The 24,420-nt window shown below is 42.4% G+C and overlaps 2 protein-coding genes and 2 long non-coding RNA genes across 5 annotated transcripts in view; 2 read left to right on the top strand and 2 right to left on the bottom strand.

The window, feature by feature from the left end:
• The window catches only part of LOC138977916 (ATPase family AAA domain-containing protein 3-like), a 73,862-nt gene extending 69,805 nt beyond the window's left edge, over nt 1–4,057 (top strand). Inside the window, exon 15 of the mRNA XM_070350520.1 lies at nt 3,079–4,057. Within this exon, the coding sequence (XP_070206621.1) occupies nt 3,079–3,306 (228 nt within the window). The 3' untranslated portion in view covers nt 3,307–4,057. The remainder of the gene's footprint in view (nt 1–3,078) is intronic.
• Nucleotides 4,058–14,176: 10,119 nt separating this feature from the next.
• Nucleotides 14,177–24,420, top strand: part of LOC138977915 (uncharacterized) — a 92,196-nt gene continuing 81,952 nt past the window's right edge. Inside the window, exon 1 of the long non-coding RNA XR_011459515.1 lies at nt 14,177–14,773. This is a non-coding gene — a long non-coding RNA (uncharacterized lncRNA). The remainder of the gene's footprint in view (nt 14,774–24,420) is intronic.
• On the bottom strand, nt 19,604–19,967 carry LOC138977914 (uncharacterized). The gene is made up of 2 exons (XR_011459514.1): nt 19,856–19,967; nt 19,604–19,825 (listed from the first exon to the last, which is right to left on the bottom strand). It is a non-coding gene; the product is annotated as an uncharacterized lncRNA (long non-coding RNA).
• Nucleotides 20,854–24,420, bottom strand: part of LOC138977913 (succinate dehydrogenase [ubiquinone] iron-sulfur subunit, mitochondrial-like) — a 65,048-nt gene continuing 61,481 nt past the window's right edge. Inside the window, exon 8 of one of the 2 annotated variants that reach the window (XM_070350519.1) lies at nt 20,854–21,140. In XM_070350519.1, the coding sequence (XP_070206620.1) occupies nt 21,063–21,140 (78 nt within the window). In that variant the 3' untranslated portion in view covers nt 20,854–21,062. Of the gene's footprint in view, nt 21,141–21,261; nt 21,361–24,420 lie in introns of those variants that run through there. The other variant, XM_070350518.1, reaches the window with a different exon arrangement.

Here is a 24,420-nt window from a genome sequence, read left to right as displayed (position 1 = left end):
ACCATTGTAAGACAGCTACCATTGTAAGACCGCTACCATTGTAAGACAGCTACCATTGTAAGACAGCTACCATTGTAAGATCGCTCCCATTGTAAGACAGCTACCATTGTTAGACAGGTACCATTGTAAGACAGCTACCATGGTAAGACAGCTACCATGGTAAGACAGCTACCATGGTAAGACCGCTACCATGGTAAGACAGCTACCATTGTAAGACAGCTACCATTGTTAGACAGGTACCATTGTAAGACAGCTACCATGGTAAGACAGCTACCATGGTAAGACAGCTACCATGGTAAGACCGCTACCATGGTAAGACAGCTACCATTGTAAGACAGCTACCATGGTAAGACAGACAGCTACCATTGTAAGACAGCTACCATTGTAAGACAGCTACCATTGTAAGACAGCTACCATGGTAAGACAGACAGCTACCATTGTAAGACAGCTACCATGGTAAGACCTGATTTGCTCAGATTTGTGGAGGTCTTAAAAGGTCAGTGCACTGTCCTAAGTTCAGCGTTTTGGATGTTTCTTTCTTTTCACTGGTTATTGCCAAGCTTGAGGTAGAAGTTGCTTCGAAGGTTATGCCTTCATGCAAGACAGTGTGGCTTTAGATAGTGTGTGTGTGTGTGTTGTACACGGCAGTGTGGGTTTAGATAGGGTGTGTGTTTTGTACACGGCAGTGTGGCTTTAGATAGGGTGTGTGTGTTGTACAAGGCAGTGTGGCTTTAGATAGGGTGTGTGTGTTAGGGTACACTGTCTTGTACAAGGCAGTGTGGCTTTAGATAGGGTGTGTGTGTTGTACAAGGCAGTGTGGCTTTAGATAGGGTGTGTGTGTTGTACAAGACAGTGCGTTTGGAGCTGATACCTTGCTGTACTTACAATGCCTCTTCTTTCACCCAACCTCTACTGTGTGCATACGAGTGTCAAGTTTCAACATGCAGCGTTGGTGACTTTACAGGCCACAGTCTATCAACTTTTACAGTCTACATCTCCCCCCCCCCCCACTCTCTCTCTCTCTCTCTCTCTCTCTCTATAGCCACAGAACGACAGTTAGTTGTCGCTGTTGCCGACTTGTCAGTGGAAAGTCTGCTGTCACTGTACAAAGTTGTCATCACTTTCAATTAGACTACAAAATGGGATAATGACGGAAATAACTTTGTTGTGTTTGTTTTGGTCGTGAAAGAGTTGTTTCTCTTTAAAACAGTGAAGCATGTTTTCCAATGTGACATTATGAGCCACTGACTAGCTAGCGGCTTGTCTCCAAAATTAACAGTTTTTGAGTCACTTGAGAAAAAGTGACTCTATGTAATCGGTCAGTGTTAGTCTGTCCGGCCGGCCGGCCGTCCGGCCGGCCGTCCGTAGACACCACCTTAACGTTGGACTTTTCTCGGAAACTATCAAAGCGATCGGGCTCATATTTTGTTTAGTCGTGACCTCCAATGACCTCTACACTTTAACGGTGGTTTCGTTGACCTTTGACCTTTTTCAAGGTCACAGGTCAGCGTCAAAGGAAAAAATAGACATTTTATATCTTTGACAAAGTTCATCGGATGTGATTGAAACTTTGTAGGATTATTCTTTACATCAAAGTATTTACATCTGTAGCCTTTTACGAACGTTATCAGAAAAACAAGGGAGATAACTAGCCTTTTCTGTTCGGCAACACACAACTTAACGTTGGGCTTTTCTCGGAAACTATAAAAGTGACCGGGCTCAAATTTTATGTGAACGTGACTCATTCTGTTGTGAATAGCAATTTCTTCCTGTCCATCTGATGCCTCATATAATATTCAGAACTGCGAAAGTGACTCGATCGAGCGTTTGCTCTTCTTGTTGAAATAAAGGGGAAAATTAAAGTAGCAAAAGGTCTCGGTCACATGAGCCAAACAACAGTTGATTGTTTCTACTTTACAAATGAAGCAGTCAGGGTACAAGATGTGTCTCCACGTTTCAGGCGAGGGCCTAGTGACCCGTGTATCTTGTGATAAAAACTGACCGCTGTTACAGGCGAGGGCCTAGTGACCCGTGTATCTTGTGATAAAAACTGACCGCTGTTACAGGCGAGGGCCTAGTGACCCGTGTATCTTGTGATAAAAACTGACCGCTGTTACAGGCGAGGGCCTAGTGACCCGTGTATCTTGTGATAAAAACTGACCACTGTTACAGGCGAGGGCCTAGTGACCTGTGTATCGTGATAAAACACTGACCGCTGTTACAGGCGAGGGTCTAGTGACCCGTGTATCGTGATAAAAACTGACCGCTGTTACAGGCGAGGGCCTAGTGACCCGTGTATCGTGTGATAAAAACTGACCGCTGTTACAGGCGAGGGTCTAGTGACCCGTGTATCGTGATAAAAACTGACCGCTGTTACAGGCGAGGGCCTAGTGACCCGTGTATCGTGATAAAAACTGACCGCTGTTACAGGCGAGGGCCTAGTGACCTGTGTATCTTGTGATAAACACTGACCGCTGTTACAGGCGAGGGCCTAGTGACCCGTGTATCTTGTGATAAAAACTGACTACTGTTACAGGCGAGGGCCTAGTGACCCGTGTATCTTGTGATAAAAACTGACCGCTGTTACAGGCGAGGGCCTAGTGACCCGTGTATTGTGATAAAAACTGACCGCTGTTACAGGCGAGGGCCTAGTGACCCGTGTATCTTGTGATAAAAACTGACCGCTGTTACAGGCGAGGGCCTAGTGACCCGTGTATCTTATGATAAACACTGACCGCTGTTACAGGCGAGGGCCTAGTGACCCGTGTATCTTGTGATAAAAACTGACCGCTGTTACAGGCGAGGGCCTAGTGACCCGTGTATCTTGTGATAAAAACTGACCGCTGTTACAGGCAAGGGCCTAGTGACCCGTGTATCGTGATAAACACTGACCGCTGTTACAGGCGAGGGCCTAGTGACCCGTGTATCTTGTGTTAAACACTGACTGCTGTTACAGGCGAGGGCCTAGTGACCCGTGTATCTTGTGATAAAAACTTACCACTGTCACTACGTTTCAGGCGAGGGCCTAGTGACTGATCTATCTTGTGATAAAAACTGACCACTGTCACTACGTTTCAGGCGAGGGCGTACGCGTCAGAGGACGGGGTGCTGACGGAGCGCATGGTGGAGGAAGTGGTGTCTGACGCGATTGCACAGCACGCCCGCAAGGTGCAGTGGCAGGAGGACCAGGAGCGCATGGCTCAGCGTCACAGTGTCATGGACCCTGCATTCCGCTCCAGTAAAGACACTCCCGTCCTGCCGCCGCTCACCGGCTCCAGCTCTCCGTCGCGCTCAGGGAAACCATAGAGTGTGGTGTGGGAGTTAGCTGGGTGTGTGGGTTAGATGTGATACATGTGTGTTAGTGTGATTGTGATGTGTGGGTTAGCGGGGTGTGTGGGTTAGATGTGATACATGTGTGTTAGTGTGATTGTGATGTGTGGGTTAGCGGGGTGTGTGGGTTAGATGTGATACATGTGTGTTAGTGTGATTGTGATGTGTGGGTTAGCGGGGTGTGTGGGTTAGATGTGATACATGTGTGTTAGGGTGATTGTGATGTGCGGGTTAGCGGGGTGTGTGGGTTAGATGTGATACATGTGTGTTAGTGTGATTGTGATGTGCGGGTTAGCTGGGTGTGTGGGTTAGATGTGATACATGTGTGTTAGTGTGATTGTGATGTGCGGGTTAGCGGGGTGTGTGAGTTAGATGTGATACAAGTGTGTTAGTGTGATTGTGATGTGTGGGTTAGCGGGGTGTGTGGGTTAGATGTGATACATGTGTGATTGTGATGTGCGGGTTAGCTGGGTGTGTGGGTTAGATGTGATACATGTGTGTTAGTGTGATTGTGATGTGTGGGTTAGCGGGGTGTGTGGGTTAGATGTGATACATGTGTGTTAGTGTGATTGTGATGTGTGGGTTAGCGGGGTGTGTGAGTTAGATGTGATACATGTGTGTTAGTGTGATTGTGATGTGCGGGTTAGCTGGGTGTGTGGGTTAGATGTGATACATGTGTGTTAGTGTGATTGTGATGTGCGGGTTAGCTGGGTGTGTGGGTTAGATGTGAAACATGTGTGTTAGTGTGATTGTGATGTGCGGGTTAGCTGGGTGTGTGGGTTAGATGTGATACATGTGTGTTAGTGTGATTGTGATGTGTGGGTTAGCGGGGTGTGTGGGTTAGATGTGATACATGTGTGTTAGTGTGATTGTGATGTGTGGGTTAGCGGGGTGTGTGGGTTAGATGTGATACATGTGTGTTAGTGTGATTGTGATGTGTGGGTTAGCGGGGTGTGTGAGTTAGATGTGATACATGTGTGTTAGTGTGATTGTGATGTGTGGGTTAGCGGGGTGTGTGGGTTAGATGTGATACATGTGTGTTAGTGTGATTGTGATGTGCGGGTTAGTGGGGTGTGTGAGTTAGGGGGGGTTTGAGTTATATGTGATACATGTGTTTTAGTGTGTGTGTGGTTGCTTTCAAAAAAGGGTGGTGTGATGTGTGATAGAGCGTGGCTGTGGTTTTTTTTTGTTGGTGACGTTCAGTCTGATGTGTGAGTTATGTGTGTTAGATAGCGTGAGGCTATTGTACATGTTTGTGTGAGTGGAGGGCGGTGTATGTCTGATGTGTGTTAGATAGAGCGTGGCTGTGTTGTTTGTATGAGTTATGTATGTTAGATAGAGCGTGGCTGTGTTGTTTGTGTGTGTGTGGAGTGTTGTATGAGTTAAGTGTGCTAGATAGAGCGTGGCTGTGTTGTTTGTGTGTGTGTGGAGTGTTGTATGAGTTATGTATGTTAGATAGAGCGTGGCTGTGTTGTTTGTGTGAGTGATGTGTTGTATGAGTTATGTGTACTAGATAGAGCGTGGCTGTGTTGTTTGTGTGTGTGTGGAGTGTTGTATGAGTTAAGTGTGCTAGATAGAGCGTGGCTGTGTTGTTTGTGTGTGTGGAGTGTTGTATGAGTTATGTATGTTAGATAGAGCGTGGCTGTGTTGTTTGTGTGTGTGTGGAGTGTTGTATGAGTTATGTGTGTTAGATAGAGCGTGGCTGTGTTGTTTGTGTGTGTGGAGTGTTGTATGAGTTATGTATGTTAGATAGAGCGTGGCTGTGTTGTTTGTGTGTGTGGAGTGTTGTATGAGTTATGTGTGTTAGATAGAGCGTGGCTGTGTTGTTTGTGTGAGTGGAGTGTTGTATGAGTTATGTGTGTTAGATAGAGCGTGGCTGTGTTGTTTGTGTGTGTGGAGTGTTGTATGAGTTATGTGTGTTAGATAGAGCGTGGCTGTGTTGTTTGTGTGTGTGGAGTGTTGTATGAGTTAAGTGTGCTAGATAGAGCGTGGCTGTGTTGCTTGTGTGTGTGGAGTGTTGTATGAGTTATGTGTGTTAGATAGAGCGTGGCTGTGTTGTTTGTATGAGTTATGTATGTTAGATAGAGCGTGGCTGTGTTGTTTGTGTGTGTGTGGAGTGTTGTATGAGTTAAGTGTGCTAGATAGAGCGTGGCTGTGTTGTTTGTGTGTGTGGAGTGTTGTATGAGTTATGTGTGTTAGATAGAGCGTGGCTGTGTTGTTTGTGTGAGTGATGTGTTGTATGAGTTATGTGTACTAGATAGAGCGTGGCTGTGTTGTTTGTGTGTGTGGAGTGTTGTATGAGTTATGTATGTTAGATAGAGCGTGGCTGTGTTGTTTGTGTGAGTGATGTGTTGTATGAGTTATGTATGTTAGATAGAGCGTGGCTGTGTTGTTTGTGTGTGTGGAGTGTTGTATGAGTTATGTGTGTTAGATAGAGCGTGGCTGTGTTGTTTGTGTGTGTGGAGTGTTGTATGAGTTATGTGTACTAGATAGAGCGTGGCTGTGTTGTTTGTGTGTGTGGAGTGTTGTATGAGTTATGTGTACTAGATAGAGCGTGGCTGTGTTGTTTGTGTGTGTGGAGTGTTGTATGAGTTATGTGTACTAGATAGAGCGTGGCTGTGTTGTTTGTGTGTGTGGAGTGTTGTATGAGTTATGTGTACTAGATAGAGCGTGGCTGTGTTGTTTGTGTGTGTGGAGTGTTGTATGAGTTAAGTGTGCTAGATAGAGCGTGGCTGTGTTGTTTGTGTGTGTGGAGTGTTGTATGAGTTATGTATGTTAGATAGAGCGTGGCTGTGTTGTTTGTGTGTGTGGAGTGTTGTATGAGTTAAGTGTGCTAGATAGAGCGTGGCTGTGTTGTTTGTGTGTGTGGAGTGTTGTATGAGTTATGTGTACTAGATAGAGCGTGGCTGTGTTGTTTGTGTGTGTGGAGTGTTGTATGAGTTATGTGTACTAGATAGAGCGTGGCTGTGTTGTTTGTGTGTGTGGAGTGTTGTATGAGTTATGTGTACTAGATAGAGCGTGGCTGTGTTGTTTGTGTGTGTGGAGTGTTGTATGAGTTATGTATGTTAGATAGAGGGTGGCTGTGTTTGTGTGTGTGGAGTGTTGTATGAGTTATGTGTACTAGATAGAGCGTGGCTGTGTTGTTTGTGTGTGTGGAGTGTTGTATGAGTTATGTGTACTAGATAGAGCGTGGCTGTGTTGTTTGTGTGAGTGATGTGTTGTATGAGTTATGTGTACTAGATAGAGCGTGGCTGTGTTGTTTGTGTGTGTGGAGTGTTGTATGAGTTATGTGTACTAGATAGAGCGTGGCTGTGTTGTTTGTGTGTGTGTGGAGTGTTGTATGAGTTAAGTGTGCTAGATAGAGCGTGGCTGTGTTGTTTGTGTGTGTGGAGTGTTGTATGAGTTATGTGTGTTAGATAGAGCGTGGCTGTGTTGTTTGTGTGTGTGGAGTGTTGTATGAGTTAAGTGTGCTAGATAGAGCGTGGCTGTGTTGTTTGTGTGTGTGGAGTGTTGTATGAGTTATGTATGTTAGATAGAGCGTGGCTGTGTTGTTTGTGTGTGTGTGGAGTGTTGTATGAGTTATGTATGTTAGATAGAGCGTGGCTGTGTTGTTTGTGTGTGTGGAGTGTTGTATGAGTTATGTATGTTAGATAGAGGGTGGCTGTGTTGTTTGTGTGTGTGGAGTGTTGTATGAGTTATGTGTGCTAGATAGAGCGTGGCTGTGTTGTTTGTGTGTGTGATGTGTTGTATGAGTTAAGTGTGCTAGATAGAGCGTGGCTGTGTTGTTTGTGTGTGTGGAGTGTTGTATGAGTTATGTGTGTTAGATAGAGCGTGGCTGTGTTGTTTGTGTGTGTGGAGTGTTGTATGAGTTATGTGTGCTAGATAGAGCGTGGCTGTGTTGTTTGTGTGTGTGGAGTGTTGTATGAGTTATGTGTGCTAGATAGAGCGTGGCTGTGTTTGTGTGTGTGGAGTGTTCAATCAATCAATCAATGACGCTTATATCGCGCATATTCCGTGGGTACAGTTCTAGGCGCTCTGCAGTGATGCCGTGTGAGATGAAATTTTATACGGCCAGTAGATTGCAGCCATTTCGGCGCATATTTACCTTTCACGGCCTATTATTCCAAGTCACACGGGTATAGGTAGACAATTATTAACTGTGCCTAAGCAATTTTGCCAGGAAAGACCCTTTTGTCAATCGTGGGATCTTTAACGTGCACACCCAATGTAGTGTACACGGGGGGAGGGTTCGGACACCGAAGAGAGTCTGCACACAAAGTTGACTCTGAAATAAATTTCCGCCGAACCTGGGATCGAACTCACGCTGACAGCGGCCAACTGAATACAAATCCAGCGCGCTACCAACTGAGCTATATCCCCGCCGTTGTATGAGTTATGTGTGCTAGATAGAGCGTGGCTGTGTTGTTTGTATGAGTTATGTGTGTTAGATAGAGCGTGGCTGTGTTGTTTGTGTGTGTGGAGTGTTGTATGAGTTAAGTGTGCTAGATAGAGCGTGGCTGTGTTGTTTGTGTGTGTGGAGTGTTGTATGAGTTATGTGTGCTAGATAGAGCGTGACTGTGTTGTTTGTGTGTGTGGAGTGTTGTATGAGTTAAGTGTGCTAGATAGAGCGTGGCTGTGTTGTTTGTGTGTGTGGAGTGTTGTATGAGTTATGTGTGTTAGATAGAGCGTGGCTGTGTTGTTTGTGTGTGTGGAGTGTTGTATGAGTTATGTGTGCTAGATAGAGCGTGGCTGTGTTGCTTGTGTGTGTGGAGTGTTGTATGAGTTATGTGTGCTAGATAGAGCGTGGCTGTGTTGTTTGTATGAGTTATGTATGTTAGATAGAGCGTGGCTGTGTTGTTTGTGTGAGTGATGTGTTGTATGAGTTATGTGTGCTAGATAGAGCGTGGCTGTGTTGTTTGTGTGTGTGGAGTGTTGTATGAGTTATGTGTGCTAGATAGAGCGTGGCTGTGTTGTTTGTGTGTTTGGAGTGTTGTATGAGTTATGTGTGCTAGATAGAGCGTGGCTGTGTTTGTGTGAGTGGAGTGTCTATCAGAGAGAGTGACTGAGGCGTTGAAGGTTGTTGAAGATATGATATGCTGGTAGTGCTGGCTTTGATGAGTTGAGATACATTTGGTTGAACTGTACATAAGGGTAGTTGAGATACATTTGGTTGAACTGTACATGAGGTCATCAAAAAGAGAGGGAGAGAGACTTGAAGAAAGAGTTGTTGACGGAGATGTATGTAGCTGAGAACATTAAAAGAGAAAGGATATTGTTGATCTGTTTTGCTTTGTGTTGTTGATGAAGAATAAAAAGTGTTTATGTTGTGTGGATGCTATAACAGAGTGATGGCTAGCTGTCCAGGAGCCCAATGCATAGCCACCACATAATTTAGGGATTTCATAGCGCTGTGGAGCGCATAGCTATGAAACGCACTATAGAACTCGGCGGTCCGCATGCATTAGGTCAAATATTGCCTGCAATAGCTAAGAGCGGCTATATTTTTAACACGTAGATAGTGGAAGGGATTCCCCGTCATCCTGTGTCTCAGCACATGCGTCAAGCTTCTTGCTGCAGACAGTTTGGAAAGCCCGTCTCCTAATAAAACTTGGCTTTCGTGGTTTGGAAACTATATCCATTCCGGTCGTACCCTCGCCATAAAGGTATCCGTCACTCTCTGGCTGGTTCTGCATGCTGTGTTTGATGTTATAAATTCCCGTATTATTATTATTTAAGTTATTGAGACATCCCAGTGCACTAAGGGATGTATAGAAATAGTTATTGAACTCGGCGCTATGCGCTTCGACGCTATGCGCTTCGTTCAATAATGAATTTTCTCGATTTGCTCTATAAATCCCTTAGTGCACTGGGATTGTTTCAATAACGATATTGTCGGTACCGCCAGAGAAAAAAGAAGATACAACACGCACATTTTGCTGCGCGCATTTGAATAGGCATAACTGTGTGGTCAGGTCGTGGAAGATCTACTTTTGTGTGGGCTGTCTCAAGTGTGTCGTGCTTTCATCACACGCAAACTCTTGTTTTAATTTCTGTTGGTAAATTCCAGTGTAGCGTTAAGCTAAACAGTGATGATCTTTCAGAGAGACCTCATTTGAACTCGGAGAAAGGACTGTGTTCTTAGTTATTTGCGATTCGAAACCTCTAGTCGAGCTTCGACGGATTGACTGTGCAGAGTGACTCCCCTTGAATTGGCTAACCCCCAAGGTCGACGGTTAGCACATTTTCGAAATAAATGTGGAATGTTTCTCGTGTGGTATCTTCACTCATCGGGGAGTCTGGTACTAAAGCGCTTAGAACTGTACCCACTGAATACGCGCTATATAAGCTTCATATTGATTGATTGAACTGTAAGAATGTTCTGAACCCTACACGTATTATATCCCCATCGTTTTTTCGTTCACATTTGCCCAACATGTTAGTTTGCTGAGTGGGGTTTATGTCGTCTGCTAGGCTAGGGCAATCGATGTGTGTGGCGAACTGATCGCGGTACATAATAATAATGATAATAATCGAACCACTGCAAAAACAAAACTTGCTCGTCACGTTGCACCGAGTCTGCACGCATGAGGCAGGCTGGTAATAAGTCTTATATATGGTACGGACGTTCTAAACCCTACACGTTTTCGATTCCGATTGTTGTTGCCTTGAAATAATAATTCGGAAACCATTCATTTACTGAACTGATGCAGTCGTATTTCAGTGTAGTCTGCTACGTAGCCTATATTCCAAATGCTGTTCTAGCTGGTACGTTATCGGAATAACACTTGTGTTTTCTGTTAGCTGCTGGGAATTGTATACTAACTCATCATTTGGTAATGTGGATAATAAGCTACGGCATAATTATAAGAAAATCTTCGCAAGTCGAAACTGAAAAATTAGACACAGCGGGTTCTATTTTTAGATCTGTGGCACAGGCACATGCAATCTGTCAGAAAAAAACCCACTTCTGCTTTAATTGAGAAGCAGGAAATTTATGGTATTTTGGTATTGAGAATATAAGCTACATGTCAATTAATTCTGAGGATGAGAGTACAGTCTCGCTTAGGCAAAGGGCGGAAGAATACGCTCTGTGCAAAAGGGTTGGTTAGGGCATCGCCATTAGCCGATCAACTGGTTCACATCAGTCATATTATTATCATTATTATTATGTACCGCGATCAGTTCGCCACACACATCTGGGAAAGATCCGCACGCGTACAAACTGACCCAAAGTCAAGATAACCCGCAGAATCGGCGGCAATGCACCCTTTCGATTCGGCAGTTCGAGTTGCTCTTACAGTTCATCCGTGATTGCAAGAATGTCCTACAGAGATGTGCAGGAGTGTTTATGTGTGGCACAACCTCAAACAGCGACAGTGTGGGCCATTTGAGTTACTTAGTAATACATATAATGGTATGCCTGCCTAATTGTTGTTTTAGTTCTGTTGGGTTTTGTATGTGCATGCTCAGTCCCACCAACGATAGGATTTCGTCCTGTATTTTACAGAGTTTTGTAATTGTTGCATTGTTGAGAATGAGGTGAGAGCGTTGGCAGGGATCCTTGTTCACAATGACACAAAGATGCTGTTCATTTGTTTGTTTTTGTTTGTTTGGCTTATGGTGATGATTGCCTTGGTGATAAGGTGTGGGTGATTGCCATGGTGATAAGGTGTGGGTGATTGCCATGGTGATAAGGTGTGGGTGATTGCCATGGTGATAAGGTGTGGGTGATTGCCATGGTGATAAGGTGTGGGTGATTGCCTTGGTGATAAGGTGTGGGTGATTGCCATGGTGATAAGGTGTGGAGAAGTTGAACATTGAAGGTCCCCTAAAAAGAGTTTGACAGTAACGTTTCAACACCTGGGATGGTGTTGTTGGATGTAACAGATCTAACCATGTACCATTGCTAACAGATCTAACCATGTACCATCTCTAACAGATCTAAACATGTACCATCTCTAACAGATCTAAACATGTACCATCTCTAACAGATCTAACCATGTACCATCTCTAACAGATCTAAACATGTACCATCTCTAACAGATCTAACTATGTACCATCTCTAACAGATCTTAACATGTACCATCTCTAACAGATCCAACCATCTACCATCTCTAACAGATCTAACCACTTACCATCTCTAACAGATCTAACCATGTACCATCTCTAACAGATCTAACTATGTACCATCTCTAACAGATCTAAACATGTACCATCTCTAACAGATCTAAACATGTACCATCTCTAACAGATCTAAACATGTACCATCTCTAACAGATCTAAACATGTACCATCTCTAACAGATCTAAACATGTACCATCTCTAACAGATCTAAACATGTACCATCTCTAACAGATCTAACCATGTACCATCTCTAACAGATCTAAACATGTACCATCTCTAACAGATCTAAACATGTACCATCTCTAACAGATCTAAACATGTACCATCTCTAACAGATCTAAACATGTACCATCTCTAACAGATCTAAACATGTACCATCTCTAACAGATCTAACCATGTACCATCTCTAACAGATCTAACCACTTACCATCTCTAACATATCTAACCACTTACCATCTCTAACAGATCTAACCATCTACCATCTCTAACAGATCTAACCATGTAACAGATCTAACCATGTACCATCTCTAACAGATCTAACCACTTACCATCTCTAACAGATCTAACCACTTACCATCTCTAACATATCTAACCATGTTCTCTAACATATCTAACCATGTACTGTCTCTAACAGATCTAACCATGTACCATCTCTAACAGATCTAACTATGTACCATCTCTAACAGATCTAAACATGTACCATCTCTAACAGATCTAAACATGTACCATCTCTAACAGATCTAAACATGTACCATCTCTAACAGATCTAAACATGTACCATCTCTAACAGATCTAAACATGTACCATCTCTAACAGATCTAAACATGTACCATCTCTAACAGATCTAACCATGTACCATCTCTAACAGATCTAACCACTTACCATCTCTAACATATCTAACCACTTACCATCTCTAACAGATCTAACCATGTACCGTCTCTAACAGATCTAACCATGTACCGTCTCTTAACAGATCTAACCATGTACCGTCTCTAACAGATCTAACCATGTACCGTCTCTTAACAGATCTAACCATGTAACAGATCTAACCATGTACCATCTCTAACAGATCTAACCACTTACCATCTCTAACAGATCTAACCACTTACCATCTCTAACATATCTAACCATGTTCTCTAACATATCTAACCATGTACTGTCTCTAACAGATCTAACCATGTACCATCTCTAACAGATCTAACCATGTACCATCTCGAACAGATCTAACCATGTACCATCTCGAACAGATCTAACCATGTACCGTCTCTTAACAGATCTAACCATGTAACAGATCTAACCATGTACCATCTCTAACAGATCTAACCATGTACCGTCTCTAACAGATCTAACCATGTACCATCTCTAACAGATCTAACCATGTAACAGATCTAACCACTTACCATCTCTAACAGATCCAACCATCTACCATCTCTAACAGATCTAACCATGTAACAGATCTAACCACTTACCATCTCTAACAGATCTAACCATGTACCATCTCTAACAGATCTAACCATGTACCATCTCTAACAGATCTAACCATGTACCATCTCTTAACAGATCTAACCATGTACCATCTCTTAACAGATCTAACCATGTACCATCTCTAACAGATCTAACCATGAACCATCTCTAACAGATCTAACCATTTCATGACCTTCAACGATCTGAGAAAACCAGATCTTAAAATTGAGGGAGTCTTCAAATGAAGGTCAATATAAGGAGGGGGGGGGGGGGGGGGGGGGGTCCACCGTGACACCATTTGTTCTATTAATACGGAGGCAGCTAATTCTTTTTAAAAATATGTTTACTTAGCACCAGTTGACAAGCTACCATCATGCCATTTATGTTGTGTGGAAGTGTGTGACAAAGTGAGTCTAAAGGACATACACGATCATGTTGTGTGGAAGTGTGTGACACAATGGGTCTAAAGGACATACACGATCATGTCACAAGTTGTGTGGAAGTGTGTGACAAAGTGGGTCTAAAGGACATGCACGATCATGTTGTGTGGAAGTGTGTGACAAAGTGGGTCTAAATGACATACACGATCATGTTGTGTGGAAGTGTGTGACAAAGTGAGTCTAAAGGACATACACGATCATGTTGTGTGGAAGTGTGTGACAAAGTGGGTCTAAAGGACGTACACGATCATGTTGTGTGACAAAGTGAGTCTAAAGGACATACACGATCATGCTGTGTGGAAGTGTGTCACAAAGTGGGTCTAAAGGACATACACGATCATGTTGTGTGGAAGTGTGTGACAAAGTGGGTCTAAAGGACATACACGATCATGTTGTGTGGAAGTGTGTGACAAAGTGAGTCTAAAGGACATACACGATCATGTTGTGTGGAAGTGTGTGACAAAGTGAGTCTAAAGGACATACACGATCATGTTGTGTGGAAGTGTGTGACAAAGTGAGTCTAAAGGACATACACGATCATGTTGTGTGGAAGTGTGTGACAAAGTGGGTCTAAAGGACATACACGATCATGTTGTGTGGAAGTGTGTGACAAAGTGGGTCTAAGGGACATACACGATCATGTTGTGTGACAAAGTGAGTCTAAAGGACATACACGATCATGTTGTGTGGAAGTGTGTGACAAAGTGAGTCTAAAGGACATACACGATCATGTTGTGTGGAAGTGTGTGACAAAGTGGGTCTAAAGGACATGCACGATCATGTTGTGTGGAAGTGTGTGACAAAGTGGGTCTAAATGACATACACGATCATGTTGTGTGGAAGTGTGTGACAAAGTGAGTCTAAAGGACATACACGATCATGTTGTGTGGAAGTGTGTGACAAAGTGAGTCTAAAGGACATGCACGATCATGTTGTGTAGTCCCGCAGTGGGGCACTGCGGTTATGAAATTAAAAGCCCCTCCTGTTTTTGGAACCGCAGGAGCTTTCTAGTTTGCTGTTAGGTAGATTTTTGGTTCCTCTTTCCTGTCATGCTCTCTTTTTCTTCATGAATTCTTTTCTTTTTTCTGCCTTCTTGCTCATTCACCTGTATTTTTTCCAAAAATCTCTTCTCTTGCCGCTTGTCTCGCGATTCATGTATAGTTTAATCTGTTAGTGTTCTGATGTAAGTCCAGCAGTAGATAGGTTAAGCCTATTTTAACATACTGGAAACTGGTAATCTTCCAGTAGGTATTAATTTAGTTTTACTAAAGCCTGCTGGGACACAAGTAATGGGTTAGTGCATTTGTAAACAGGAATCGCTTGACAAGTGGCCCCCTTCATCCCCCCCTTCCTCGTCCTGATATGGCTCTGCGTAGTCGGCTGGACGTTAAGCAACAAATAAACAAACAAACAATGTTGTGTAGAAGTGTGTGACAAAGTGGGTCTAAAGGACATACACGATCATGTTGTGTGGAAGTGTGTGACAAAGTGAGTCTAAAGGACATACATGATCATGTTGTGTGGAAGTGTGTGACAAAGTGAGTCTAAAGGACATACACAATCATGTTGTGTGGAAGTGTGTGACAAAGTGAGTCTAAAGGACATACACGATCATGTTGTGTGGAAGTGTGTGACAAAGTGGGTCTAAAGGACATGCACGATCATGTTGTGTGGAAGTGGGTCTAAAGGACATACACGATCATGTTGTGTGGAAGTGTGTGACAAAGTGGGTCTAAAGGACATGCACGATCATGTGTGGAAGTGTGACAAAGTGAGTCTAAAGGACATACACGATCATGTTGTGTGACAAAGTGGGTCTAAAGGACATACACGATCATGTTGTGTGGTGTGACAAAGTGAGTGCACGATTGTGACAAAGGGGGTCGAAAGAACATACATGATCATGTGTGGAAGTGTGCGACAAAGTGAGTGCACGATTGTGACAATAATAATAATAATAATGCAAACTTTTATAGCGCTATTCTAGAAAATTGTCTACTCTTAGCGCTTTACAATACATACATCGACCAAGCATACTATACACGCACAGGCAAAGAAACCGACCAAACATAACCAACAAACTATACATGCACAGGCAAAGGGGGTCGAAAGAAGGACATACACGATCATGTTGTGTGCACGATTGTGACACAATGGGTCTAAAGGACATACACTTTCTTTATTTGGTGTTTAACGTCGTTTTCAACCACGAAGGTTATATCTCGACGAGGGAAAGGGGGGAGATGGGAAGGACATACACGATCATGTTGTGTGCACGATTGTGACACAATGGGTCTAAAGGACATACACGATCGTGTTGTGTGGAAGTGTGTGACAAAGTGGGTCTAAAGGACATACACGATCATGTTGTGTGGAAGTGTGTGACAAAGTGGGTCTAAAGGACATACACGATCATGTTGTGTGACAAAGTGAGTCTAAAGGACATACACGATCATGTTGTGTGGAAGTGTGTGACAAAGTGGGTCTAAAGGACATACACGATCATGTTGTGTGGTGTGACAAAGTGGGTCTAAAGGACATGCACGATCTTGTTGTGTGGAAGTGTGTGACAAAGTGGGTCTAAAGGACATGCACGATCATGTTGTGTGACAAAGTGGGTCTAAAGGACATGCACGATCATGCTGTGTGGAAGTGTGTGACAAAGTGGGTCTAAAGGACATACACGATCATGTTGTGTGGAAGTGTGTGACAAAGTGAGTCTAAAGGACATACACGATCATGTTGTGTGGAAGTGTGTGACAAAGTGAGTCTAAAGGACATACACGATCATGTTGTGCGGAAGTGTGTGACAAAGTGAGTCTAAAGGACATACACGATCATGTTGTGTGGAAGTGTGTGACAAAGTGAGTCTAAAGGACATGCACGATCATGCTGTGTGGAAGTGTGTGACAAAGTGGGTCTAAAGGACATACACGATCATGTTGTGTGGAAGTGTGTGACAAAGTGGGTCTAAAGGACATACACGATCATGTTGTGTGGTGTGACAAAGTGAGTCTAAAGGACATACACGATCATGTTGTGTGGAAGTGTGTGACAAAGTGAGTCTAAAGGACATACACGATCATGTTGTGTGGAAGTGTGTGACAAAGTGGGTCTAAAGGACATACATGATCATGTTGTGTGGAAGTGTGTGACAAAGTGAGTCTAAAGGACATGCACGATCATGTTGTGTGGAAATGTGTGACACAATGGGTCTAAAGGACATGCACGATCATGTTGTGTGGAAGTGTGTGACAAAGTGGGTCTAAAGGACATGCACGATCATGTTGTGTGGAAGTGTGTGACAAAGTGGGTCTAAATGACATACACGATCATGTTGTGTGGAAGTGTGTGACTCCGCAAAGTGGGTCTAAAGGACATGCACGATCATGTTGTGTGGAAGTGTGGGTCTAAAGGACATGCACGATCATGCTGTGTGGAAGTGTGTCACAAAGTGGGTCTAAAGGACATACACGATCATGTTGTGTGGAAGTGTGTGACAAAGTGGGTCTAAAGGACATACACGATCATTTTGTGTGGAAGTGTGTGACAAAGTGAGTCTAAAGGACATGCACGATCATGTTGTGTGGAAGTGTGTGACAAAGTGAGTCTAAAGGACATGCACGATCATGTTGTGTGGAAGTGTGTGACAAAGTGAGTCTAAAGGACATACACGATCATGTTGTGTGGAAGTGTGTGACAAAGTGAGTCTAAAGGACATGCACGATCATGCTGTGTGGAAGTGTGTGACAAAGTGAGTCTAAAGGACATACACGATCATGTTGTGTGACAAAGTGGGTCTAAAGGACATGCACGATCATGTTGTGTGGAAGTGTGTGACAAAGTGAGTCTAAAGGACATACACGATCATGTTGTGTGGAAGTGTGTGACACAATGGGTCTAAAGGACATACACGATCATGTCACAAGTTGTGTGGAAGTGTGTGACAAAGTGGGTCTAAAGGACATGCACGATCATGTTGTGTGGAAGTGTGTGACAAAGTGGGTCTAAAGGACATGCACGATCATGTTGTGTGGAAGTGTGTGACAAAGTGGGTCTAAATGACATACACGATCATGTTGTGTGGAAGTGTGTGACTCCGCAAAGTGGGTCTAAAGGACATGCACGATCATGTTGTGTGGAAGTGTGGGTCTAAAGGACATGCACGATCATGCTGTGTGGAAGTGTGTCACAAAGTGGGTCTAAAGGACATACACGATCATGTTGTGTGGAAGTGTGTGACAAAGTGGGTCTAAAGGACATACACGATCATGTTGTGTGGAAGTGTGTGACAAAGTGAGTCTAAAGGACATACACGATCATGTTGTGTGGAAGTGTGTGACAAAGTGAGTCTAAAGGACATGCACGATCATGTGTGGAAGTGTGTGACAAAGTGAGTCTAAAGGACATACACGATCATGTTGTGTGGAAGTGTGTGACAAAGTGAGTCTAAAGGACATGCACGATCATGCTGTGTGGAAGTGTGTGACAAAGTGAGTCTAAAGGACATACACGATCATGTTGTGTGGAAGTGTGTGACAAAGTGAGTCTAAAGGACATGCACGATCATGCTGTGTGGAAGTGTGTGACAAAGTGAGTCTAAAGGACATACACGATCATGTTGTGTGGAAGTGTGTGACAAAGTGAGTCTAAAGGACATACACGATCATGTTGTGTGACAAAGTGGGTCTAAAGGACATGCACGATCATGTTGTGTGGAAGTGTGTGACAAAGTGAGTCTAAAGGACATACACGATCATGTTGTGTGGAAGTGTGTGACAAAGTGAGTCTAAAGGACATACACGATCATGTTGTGTGGAAGTGTGTGACAAAGTGGGTCTAAAGGACATACACGATCATGTTGTGTGGTGTGACAAAGTGAGTCTAAAGGACATACACGATCATGTTGTGTGGAAGTGTGTGACAAAGTGAGTCTAAAGGACATACACGATCATGTTGTGTGGTGTGACAAAGTGAGTCTAAAGGACATGCACGATCATGTGTGGAAGTGTGTGACAAAGTGGGTCTAAAGGACATACACGATCATGTTGTGTGGTGTGACAAAGTGAGTCTAAAGGACATACACGATCATGTTGTGTGGAAGTGTGTGACAAAGTGAGTCTAAAGGACATACACGATCATGTTGTGTGGAAGTGTGTGACAAAGTGGGTCTAAAGGACATGCACGATCATGTAGTGTGGAAGTGTGTGACAAAGTGAGTCTAAAGGACATACACGATCATGTTGTGTGGAAGTGTGTGACAAAGTGAGTCTAAAGGACATGCACGATCATGTTGTGTGCACGATTGTGACACAATGGGTCTAAAGGACATGCACGATCAGGGACCAGTCAGTCTGCTTGTGTAGGGCGGAAATAATGCATACAAAATGTTGTCATTTTTGTTATTCTTGTTTTAAGTTTGTGCAGTTTCATGTGGGTCCGTTTGTTCAGACCTTACACCAAGTTACAGGTCTCTTGTTTAGTATACCGGCACGGTTGGCCTAGTGGTAAGGCGTCCGCCCTGTGATCGGGAGGTCGTGGGTTCGAACCCCGGCCGGGTCATACCTAAGACTTTAAAAAATTGGCAATCTAGTGGCTGCTCCGCCTGGCGTCTGGCATTATGGGGTTAGTGCTAGGACTGGTTGGTCCGGTGTCAGAATAATGTGACTGGGTGAGACATGAAGCCTGTGCTGCGACTTCTGTCTTGTGTGTGGCGCACGTTATATATCAAAGCAGCACCGCCCTGATATGGCCCTTCGTGGTCGGCTGGGCGTTAAGCAAACAAACAAAATCTTGTTTAGTAAACTGAAACATGTATAGTGCACCAGTACCAGGCAGAGTGCATTTAGTGTGATATGCAGTGATTGGTAAAATTATTGACTTGAGCTGTGCGAGTTGAATTACATGATTGTAGTGAAGTTGTATTTGCCTGGGTGTACTGTGTAGAGTTGTGTGGTTACTGCTGGGTCTACTGTATGTATGCCTGCCATACCAGTGTGTGATCATATTAGATGTACAAGGTATCATGTGTATGCGGAATTAAATGAGTTCTAGTATTCTTTTCTCAAGTGCGTGAAGCCTGCGTTGTGTGTGTGTGTAGATAAGACAAGTGTTATAGTGGTTATGGAGTGTGTGTGTAGATAAGACAAGTGTTATTTTGGCGAGTGGAGTGTGTGCCGAGTTGATGTGCGAGGACATGCTCACTTTCAGAGAGCCATTCACACTGAAAAAAACATATGTCCGCCTTTTCTTGTTCCTTTAACTTTATTATTTACAAATCATATCCATCCACCCTTCTCATGTTTGCCTTTCCATTTCGTTTTTCTCTGGAGCGTTCTTTAATTATTCCAACAACTCATCTGTATGTACACCAAGCTCCGTTTCAATCAAGGTACCTGTATTGCAGTTTTTGCAAAACAATGAGAGCACAAACTACACAAGTAGAAACATGTAATAAGGTTACTAACCTAACAGAAACATGTAATAAGGTTACTAACCTAACAGTAACACTCATAATTTCAGAAATCAAAGCAACATGGTGCATGAAATTCCTTCAGCCCAACTCTAACCACCCAGCGGTGCTCAACTTACCCCATCCCTATCCCCCAGCTCAACTTACCCCATCCCTATCCCCCAGCTCAACTTATCCCTATCCCCCAGCCCAACTTACCCCATCCCTATCCCCCAGCTCAACTTACCCCATCCCTATCCCCCAGCTCAACTTACCCCATCCCTATCCCCCAGCTCAACTTACCCCATCCCTATCCCCCAGCTCAACTTACCCCATCCCTATCCCCCAGCTCAACTTACCCCATCCCTATCCCCCAGCCCAACTTACCCCATCCCTATCCCCCAGCCCAACTTACCCCATCCCTATCCCCCAGCCCAACTTACCCCATCCCTATCCCCCAGCCCAACTTACCCCATCCCTATCCCCCAGCCCAACTTACCCCATCCCTATCCCCCAGCCCAACTTACCCCATCCCTATCCCCCAGCCCAACTTACCCCATCCCTATCCCCCAGCTTTTGCATAATCAATGAATCCCGAGATACATAAAGAGCACAAGATACTTGACACCATAAAGAGTACAAGGGAATGGAGGACCATGCATACAACCCAGACCAGACCCCCCACCCTTCATGAGCAGACTCTTTGTATCACAAACTTACCAACAATACTCAATATGACAAGAAAAGCCCAGAGAAAAAAAGGAAAGCAACATAAATTACAGCTCAATACCTGTGTCTCTCCTTCCTGTGAGCAAGATATCATTGACAACGCATTGTGTGTGGTATCATTGACAACTTCCAGCTGACCCGACACATTCTGTGTGGTATCCTTGACAACTTCTAGCTGACCTGACACATTGTGTGTGGTATCCTTGACAACTTCTAGCTGACCTGACACATTGTGTGTGGTATCCTTGACAACTTCCAGCTGACCTGACACATTGTGCACAAAAGTCCTCCTCAAAGGACAACAAAACAAAGCCATTAGACGAAAAAGAAATCGATATTGGTAGCTAATGACCGTGACAATTCAAATCATTTCTCACATACTGACGCTAGAAATAGTAATGTTCACTGAAAAAAACAGGGTTTGAAAAAGACGCACAAAAGCCAGCGAAACATGATGGCTGTGGTGTGAAGTCTAGCGCCTGAGATGACAAAGTCAGTGATTGAAATGCTACGCATCACGTGGTTCATTGTTTGGCAGCCGTCTTGTTGTAGTTGATCAACATCTTCTTGATCTCTCCGATGGCTTGCCCTGGATTCAAACCCTGCAACAATAAACAAGCCAATGAAATCAGACCTGTATGGCCCTGGATTCAAACCCTGCAACAATAAACAAGCCAATGAAATCAGATCTGTATGGCCCTGGATTCAAACCCTGCAACAATAAACAAGCCAATGAAATCAGACCTGTATGGCCCTGGATTCAAACCCTGCAACAATAAACAAGCCAATGAAATCAGATCTGTATGGCCCTGGATTCAAACCCTGCAACAATAAACAAGCCAATGAAATCAGATCTGCCAACCCTTGTATACCCTCAAGCGTACCATTTGCATGGGTGAAACTGATCAGAATTGAAAATAAGGAAAATGAGGCCGGGGTCCAGGGGCCGCCCAGGCCCTGGTGGGGTGCAAGGGAAACGCCCTGCTAGGGGGCCCAGGGGGGCAAGCCCCCCGGAAGAAAACGAAAAATCAGGTTTTTAAGGGTAAAAGTAGGCCTATCCTGGTATCAAGTTTCAAGTTTCAAGTTTATTGGTCCATAACCCATGGGGGCATTTTGAACAATAAATACAATCAATACAATCATGATATATGCTAATATAATAAATAAATAAAAAAATAAAAAATAAAAAAAATTACAAGATACAAGATACAAGATACAAGAAATTTTATTGTCCTCATCAATACAAGGAAATTTGGCATGTGTGTGGCAAGACATAATACACTGATACATAGACATTTACAAAGCAACAACTGAAGTTCAATATCAACACACCCTTACGCACAACAAACTGTTACAAATTCTATTAATAAAGTCAAAATATTCTTTAGCAATTTCTTTTTCTTAGTAGCAAACAACTTTTTAAATTTAAGTGTATTAGGTTTTTTCCAATAGTAAGGTGGTAACAACTCAGCTCTTTCTTCTTTGAAAAAATCACAGACAAATAAATAATGGAATTCATCACCTATGTCATGCGATACACATTTGGTGCAAGTTCTTTCTGACCTCGGGATGTTAAGATAACGTTCTTTCTGTACAGGTAAATTGTTATTTAATGTTCTAAACTTCATCATTGAAACACATTGCTGATATGGCAGGGTTGTGACGTAGTCTTCACATGCAAAAATATCTTTGAACATTCGATAATTCCAAAACATATTTTTTGTTCCAATTTCTGTAAACCATTTATGGATATACTGGTCATATAGACTTCTTTTTACTTTCTTTTTAAACCATGTGCTTGAGTATTGAATATTTTCTTGAGAAGTCCAAAGGCCAGAGAGACCAATTTCATTTAAGGTTTTTTCAATGAAACATAAGTACTTGGATTCAATCATCTTGTTGATATACAATCTATAAGTAAAGCAATACACAATACTTGAAAACTTATTTTTATGAATAGGACTAATCAGTTTATACCAATAGCAAAGCATTCTACATTTCATATTAACATCTAGTGGATATCTTCCAAGTTCACCAAATATCATAGCATTTGGAGTTGATTTTTTTAGTTTGAAAACAATTTTATAAAAACGCAATTGAAGTTTAGTAGCAAGTTCACAGGAACCAAAACCCCATACTTCACATCCATACAATAAAATTGGAGCAATCATTTTATCGAACAGGTCAACTTGTATGTCCACAGGTAGTGACAATTGTCTACAAGTGCGCAAAAGAACAAACATTGCCCTTGAAGCGCGATCATATAGATTCTTCTGTGCGACTGAAAATGTATTATTATAATTAATCTTAAGGGGGGACAGGGTAGGCAAGCACTTTTTTTTTAAATTTTGGAAACAGCTTGCTGCTTGTTTGATTTTTGCAAGCAGAATAACCTAATTAAGGGAAACCATTTTAAATTTTGAGTGAAAAGCAATTTTTGGGGGTTTTATTCACCAAAATGTGAGAAAAACGTTATAAAATGTGCTTTTTTTAAAATGTTGCAGTTTGTGAACCAGTGCATGTTTTGATCCAATTTTTCTTCTTTGCAGCAATATGTGTGTGTTTAATAATTCTGTGTATCGAAAAGCATTTCTAAGCAATATATTATTTTAATTTAGCATTTTCAGTTACCGGTTCAGTTTTGATAAGAAAAATACATGAAATCCTAACTGTCAGACTCATAAAACCCCAACCAATGCACTGAACTCTTATTCCATACACAGAACTGATGCTGTACAACTCATAAACAACATATACAAAAACTGAACAAATCCATCAAGCCTTTCAAAAGTTGCAACATTTTAATTGTAGCGTTTTGTCTGAAAATTACATTCAGAGAAAACAGCATTTTAAAGATTTGAACCAGTACATAAAAAAACCAGTAGCACAGTGCACCCTGAATTCATATGTTTTTATTAGAATGACCACTTTACTATGTAGGGAAAAGGATTTGACAATCAAATTATCAGGATTTTTTTTATATACATCATATGAAAACAGCCATCTTTGTTTGTACCGATATGAAAACATGAATCAGAACCAAACTGTCAGACTCATAAAAACCCAACCAATGCACTTAACTCTTATTCCATACACAAAACTGACGCTTTACAAATCATAAACAACATAAACAAAAATGAAACAAATCCATAAAGCCATTCAAAAGTTGCAACATTTTAATTACAGATGTTTGTCTGAAAATTACATTCAGAGAAAACAGCATTTGAAAGATTCCAACCAGTACCTCAAACTAGTAGCACAGTGCAGCCTGAATTGATATGTTTTTATAAGAATAACCACTTTACTATGATGGGGAAATGATTTGACGATCAAATTATCCAGACTTTTTTTTAAAAATCATTTGAAAACTCATCTATGTTAGTGCAGATATGAATCAAAACGAAACTGTCGGACTCATAAAAACACAAGGAATCCACTGTATTCTTATTCCATGCACAGAAATGGTGCTTCACAAATCATAAACAACATATACAAAATTGGAACAAATCCATCTTGCCATTCAAAAGTTACAACATTTTAATTACCACATTTTGTCTCAAATTACATGTAGAGAAAACAGCATGTAAAAGAGTCTCACTAGTACCCCGGTAAACTAGTACCACAGTAGAGCTTGAATTAATGGGGTGGGTTTTTTTTTAACCAGAATAACACTTTAACTATGAAGGGGAAATGATTTGATAATCAAATTATCAGATTTTTTTGATTTAAAAAAAATTATATGAAAACATTAAAAAAGTCAATTATCTGTGTTTGTGCTGATATGAAAATATTGATCAGAACCAAACTGTCAGACTCATAAAAACCCAACGGATGCACTGATTTCTTATTCCATTGCATAGAAATGATGCTTCACAAATCATC

The sequence above is a fragment of the Littorina saxatilis genome, linkage group LG10 (assembly GCF_037325665.1).
Source record: "Littorina saxatilis isolate snail1 linkage group LG10, US_GU_Lsax_2.0, whole genome shotgun sequence".
Lineage (NCBI taxonomy): Eukaryota > Metazoa > Mollusca > Gastropoda > Littorinimorpha > Littorinidae > Littorina > Littorina saxatilis.
Note: the sequence above shows the minus strand (reverse complement) of the source record. Positions and strands in the feature narration are given on the sequence as shown.